The 5378-nt window shown below is 61.7% G+C and overlaps 2 protein-coding genes across 2 annotated transcripts, besides 7 other annotated features; one reads left to right on the top strand and one right to left on the bottom strand.

Moving 5' to 3' along the window:
- Positions 1–2: 2 nt before the first annotated feature.
- On the bottom strand, positions 3–296 carry Tco025E_05876 (uncharacterized protein; the record flags this gene model as incomplete). Its single annotated transcript, XM_029372766.1, has 1 exon — positions 3–296. A coding segment is annotated over one exon (294 nt), but the record flags the coding sequence as incomplete, so codon positions are not given.
- A 177-nt stretch (positions 297–473) lies between these two features.
- Positions 474–541: a microsatellite.
- A 51-nt stretch (positions 542–592) lies between these two features.
- Positions 593–618: a microsatellite.
- Positions 619–862: 244 nt separating this feature from the next.
- Positions 863–899: a microsatellite.
- Positions 900–950: 51 nt separating this feature from the next.
- Positions 951–967: a microsatellite.
- A 670-nt stretch (positions 968–1637) lies between these two features.
- Positions 1638–3278, top strand: Tco025E_05875 (uncharacterized protein; the record flags this gene model as incomplete). Its single annotated transcript, XM_029372765.1, has 1 exon — positions 1638–3278. The coding sequence occupies one exon, from the start codon at positions 1638–1640 to the stop codon at positions 3276–3278; it is 1641 nt and encodes a 546-aa protein (XP_029227210.1).
- A 649-nt stretch (positions 3279–3927) lies between these two features.
- Positions 3928–3969: a microsatellite.
- Positions 3970–4390: 421 nt separating this feature from the next.
- Positions 4391–4424: a sequence feature (A-rich).
- Positions 4425–4474: 50 nt separating this feature from the next.
- Positions 4475–4507: a microsatellite.
- Between the last annotated feature and the right edge of the window lie 871 nt (positions 4508–5378).

Below are 5378 nucleotides of genomic sequence, written 5' to 3'. Positions count from 1 at the left end.
AGCAGCAGCTGTGGCAGCAGCAGCAGCAGCAGTGGCAGCAGATGATGATGATGATGGGGCAGGGGCCCGTGCCGATGGGCGGCGACGGCAACCCCGCCCCGCCGTCCGAGAAATTTCTGAACGAGCTTGACAACATGCAGATCCCGGAGGAGCGCCCGGCGGCTACTGAGCGGCCTCACGCGGAACCGACGCAGGGCGGCGGCGGCGAGGGAGACTGCGGCCGGTAAAGCGAAGATGCCGCGGCGGCAAATATATATATATATATGCGCCTCGCGCGCCAATAGTTGTGCTGGCATGCACAGAAGGGACGGCAAGGCGCTTCACTGTAGCGGGTCTAAAAGAGGCACACAACCCTTCTTCTTTTTTCCCTTTTTCCCCTTCCCTGCTTCTTCATCGTCTCCCCACTGCATCGCCGAGTGGGACTAACGCAGGGCGTTGAGCAGGGCCTCGCCGCGCTAGCTAAAGAAACTGCTTAGATATGACACACATATATATATAATATATGTGTATATGTAGAAATGTGTGTATAATATATATATATGAATTTGATTGCTCCGTGTTTCACCCGGCTTGTAGGACTATTATTACTATATTTTTTTTGTTCTTTTTTTTGTTTTTGGTGTCGTTTTACTGGGCGGCGGGGCCGCTCGTAGTGCCCGACCCCCCTTCCCACGCCGTACTCGCCTCTGTGCGTGCGTGCCGCAGGTTTTCTGTGGCGGCCAACTTCTCTCCGTGGTGTCAGGGCAAAATAAATAAAAAAGGAAAAGAAAAACTGTTTATATGCGTGGGCGCGTGACGTGTTCGGGGCCTACTTGTGGTAATCGCCCATCGTCGATCCCCCTCAATTAGTGTCGGCCGTCTTTTGTTGTTGTTGTTCTTTTTGGTTTTAACTGTTGTTGCTTCTCCGGGGCGGCGCAGGCCCCCTCCCTTTACTTCTCCCTCTCTCTTTATGTGTGTGTGTGTGTGTCACTGTGGGCGCCCCGTTCACTGGCCCCGACGTTTGAGCGTCGCAGGAAGCGCCGCACACTTTTCCTCCTCCCTCCTTTGTTTTTTGTTCTCTTCCCCCTCCGTCTTTTACTGCCCATTTTTCCCCCGCGCGGTGGGCGGCGCATGGCGCATGGCGTAGTTTTGCCTTTGGGGGAAGGCGGGAGCGCCGCGGCGACGGCGCCAAGTCCTCGCACGGGCGAAGGCGTGCCGAGTTCGTGCGGCTCGTTTCCTGTCGGTTTGGGTTTTGCCGCGCCGCCGTGCACCACCTGCCGCCGCGGGCGAACAGTCGCTTGGCACGGAACCCGCACTGCCCCTCCACGCATGCCTTGGCCCTCTTTCTCTTTCTTGTGTTGCCCTCTCGCCCACGCTGCCTTCCGTGCCCGCAGAGAAGTGTATATATAATACGCACTACGATAACCGCGCGGGTTGTTCTCGTGCAAAGTCACGCAGGCGACGCGGGCGTACAAGCTGAATTCCATAGCAGGTGAGCTGGAGCGTGGCGGGGGGTCGCCCTTCCCGCAGTGAAGGAAGTCCGGCCCAACTCAAGTAGGGAGGCCGTGCCAAACCCGCGCATCGAGGCACCAAAGTGTCTGGACGCGCACAGCACAAATTTCTAAGGCGCATACGCAAATACACACGCGACGGGAGGAATGAGCCGATTTCAAACGGGCGGCGAAAATGGCGCGCGTCACGAGTCCATGGAAAAAGTTCTGTCGGGCAACCACTATCGCGCGCTGCAGGGCTCCGACCAACCGCGGCAGGAGCTCGGCCTGCGGGGCGGCCCACCGATGCAGGCGCGGCTGCTGGTCCAGTTCAGGGACGGCACCACGCGCGAGTGGGACTCGCTGCCGCAAATGGACCAAGTCGTGGAGGCGCTGCTCAGCGTGATGGGGCCGTTGGACGCCCAACACCGCAGCAGCGGCTCCCTCCGCATCACTGAGCTCGACCGCGTGGCCGTCGACGTCGCCGCCGCCCCCCGGCACGTCGCCGCGTGGGACGAACCCGAGGCGCACGCGCCGGTGTCGTTTTTCTGGATCGACCTCGCGGGGACGCCGGACCCGCACGACTTCTCGGTGCTCTTCTCCCTGCTGAAGGTGCACGCCCGCACGCAGCGGCAGTGGCTGGCGGAGGCGGCGGGGTGGGCGGGGTCGTCGGAGGCCTGCGTCGTGAGCACCCCCAGCAGCCACTGCGAGGGCGAGACGGAGTTCTCGCTGGGGTCGAACGAGGGCCGCCAGCAGCGGGAGCCGGACGAGCTGCACGTGTTCGCGGAGGAGCGGTACGTCCAGATGCAGCTTGCCGTCATCTCTGCCACCCACCCCGGCGGCACGAAGACCTCAAGCAACCCCGCCTACGCGGACTCCGACGGAAGCGCCGCGGCGCAGCAGCCGGACCGCCTGCACGCAAACCTCTTTGACGTGGACGAGGAAGACGACCTCGGCTGCGTGCGGCTGCTCTGCTTCGCGGACGGCGTTGTCGACTGGCGCCCGGCGGCGGAGGTGGAGGGGTGGGGGTACGTCACCCGGGGCGTTGCGCGGCTGCTTGCCGACCCCGCCCCCGCCCAGCGCATGCTCACCACCTCGCAGCTGCTTCACATCATCCTCGACGAACTCTGCGAGGCGTTCCTGCCGGACCCCACGCTGGTGCTCAACGAGGTGGACGCCATCGATTCGATGATGCCGCTGGTGCGCCAGAAGGAGTCGGAGCAGGCGGATGTGCTGCGCCGTGCGCTGCGGCTGCGGCGCTGCCTCTCCGTCCACCGCCGGCTGCTGCTGAGTAAGGTAAACCTCCTGGAGCAGCTGGGGCGCCCGGTCATGCGCACGCTGCTCGCGTTCATCACCGCGGACGCGGTGAACACCGGCGGCGTCGTGCACCGACCGAACTTCTTTGACGCCAACCCCGCCGGCAGGTCCGCCGCGGTGGCGGACCCGCAGAGCCTCGCCCACACCGCCATTATTCGCCGCATTCTGCACCTCCTGCGGCAGCTCGACGGCGCCCGCACAATCCTCGGCAACACCACGCTCATCTACACCTCCTCGGTGACGATGCTGAACAACAGCATCAGTACGGAGGCCGACTACCGCATGGTGGTGCTGCACTACGTCACGCTGGTGTTCCTCCCGCTCACCGTCGTCGCCTCGCACTGGGGGATGAACTGCGACGTCCCATGGAAAAACCTCGACTCCACGACGCCGTTCTGGTCGATTGTGGGCGCCTCCGCCGCGTACGCCGCGCTGCACCTCTGGTACCCCATCTTCTGCATTTTCACTGGCAGGACGGACAAGCTCGTCTAGGGCGCGGCAAGCACCTGCCGGGGGGGACGGGGGAGGCAACGCGGCGGGGTGCGGCGTCCCCGCGGAGAAGTCCCGCGGGGCACTACGGAATTCAAAGCGAGACGCCCCCGCCGCTCCACACATCGGGTGTAGCAAAGCCATAAGGAAAAGAAGCAGAGAAGAGAAGGGCGCGGTTGACGCCACATTTTTTTTTTCTGTTTAAGCCAATACAAAAAAAAAAGCAAAACTGAATGATGAGGATAAGCGCAAATGAGACGTAATGCATTTTTCTCTGTAACGCCTGTACGATCACGCATGTGGGAATACAATAATTTTGGCGCCCAGACCGGCGAGGGCGTCCAAGGCGGCGCCACGCCTCGATTAGCCGCGGGCATTAAAGTACTGAGGGCGGAGTGGAGGAGCTGCGGGCGACCCCCCCACCCCCCTGCACCGCGCCTCCCCGCGTGAAGCGGGGCGAAGCGGGCTGAGCTGTGGAACGGGGAGCGGGGGGGCGGGAGGGGGTGGAGGAGGGCCCTCATACCGTGCGCCTTGCCACAAAACCCGACACATAACGGTGCATCCGAGAAGAGCAGTGAATGCAGGGGGAGGGGGCGAGTAGGTTGAGAGACGAACTGCACGGGCGCATCACTCCCCCCATGTCGCAGGCTTCCAAACAAACAAACAAACAAACAAAAAATTACAAACGGACAAATTGCACAGGCTTCCGCATCCCGAACTGTCAACGAAAAAAAAGGAATCCGCCCTCGCGACGGCCCGCCGCACACCAGTGGCGGTCACGACTGCAAGTAGAGCTCAATATGCGACCACGTAGTTGTAAAGGCCGATGACAGTAGGATTAAGACGCGGAGGGGGGAGGGAGGGGACACGTACACGTGACGGCCAGCTGGGCGCTGCAGACGAGCACACGGGAGCGGCTGGAACAGAAAATCTGCAGCACCCCCTAAAACAGTGTACACGCGCCGTGGCTTGATTGGTGTTGCAAGCAGTGCCACTAGTGAACACAATTTTCTATTTGAAGCGTATGGGGAGGAAAGTGTGGCCGGATGGGGCCAAAGAAATGAGTGAGTGTCTCGGTTAACATCCCTCTGTTTCCTTTTATTCATAAATTGATTTTACTTTCCTTCTTTTTTTTTCCTTCTTTCTTTCCCGACGAACCCGCGATGGGGGGAGGCGGCAAGTGTAACGTTTTTGGTTTCTGTGTGTGTGTGTGTGTGTGTGTGTGTGTGTGTTTCTTCCCGCCCCCCGTCCTGGCCTCCTCTTTGCCCTCCATGCGGACGCGGCCCAGCGGCGGCGGGCCCCGCAGACTGGCACCTCGTCAGTCCCCCACGGGGGCCCGGTAGCATCCGCCACGTGCGTCTTTTCTCTCTGTCCCTGTTGGGGCGCAACGGCGCCGCATTTCAGCCGCACCTCCGTGAGAGGGTGCCAGCCGCACACCCGCCCCAAAACTGTGTGTCTCTCTCTTCCCCTCTCCTTGTTGCCTTTTATCTCTCGCACCCTGTAGGAAGAGGAGGAACGCGGCCGCAGCCAGGCGCCCTGCTCAGCCGGCCTATTTCGCCCCAAACACACAGCCACACTCCTCTCATCACAGCCTCTTCGCACTACGGCACCAGGTCGTCGGCAAGCGAAGGCGGGCATCGTCGCCCAGGGCACAACGCATTGCGCGCAAAATAAGCCTCACAGGTGTCACTCTCTTTGACAATGCACCTCTGTTCACAAATATTTCAACGAAATTCCCCGCCGCACCTTTCCCCTCTTGCCCCCACGCTCCTCCCCCATCCCCCCAGAAGAGCCAAAGCAACTCACCTCGGCGATGGCGGCGCGGCACATGGACCACACGCAGTGGCTGGCGAAGCTGGTGGCCTTTGACACCACCAGCCGCAACTCGAACCTCGAGCTCATCCACTACTGCAGGGACTACCTGGAGGGGGTCGGCGTCAAGTGCACGCTGATCCACAACCCCGAGAGGACGAAGGCGAACCTGTGGGCGACGCTGCCGGGCGACGGCGGCGTGACCGACGGCGGCATCATTTTCTCCGGCCACACCGACGTGGTGCCGGTGGACGGGCAGAAGTGGGACAGCGACCCGTTCACGCTGACGGA

This window comes from Trypanosoma conorhini, assembly GCF_003719485.1.
Source record: "Trypanosoma conorhini strain 025E chromosome Unknown Tco_14.4_contig_00365, whole genome shotgun sequence".
Classification (NCBI taxonomy): Eukaryota; Euglenozoa; class Kinetoplastea; order Trypanosomatida; family Trypanosomatidae; genus Trypanosoma; species Trypanosoma conorhini.
This window is presented reverse-complemented; position numbering and strand designations above follow the sequence as displayed.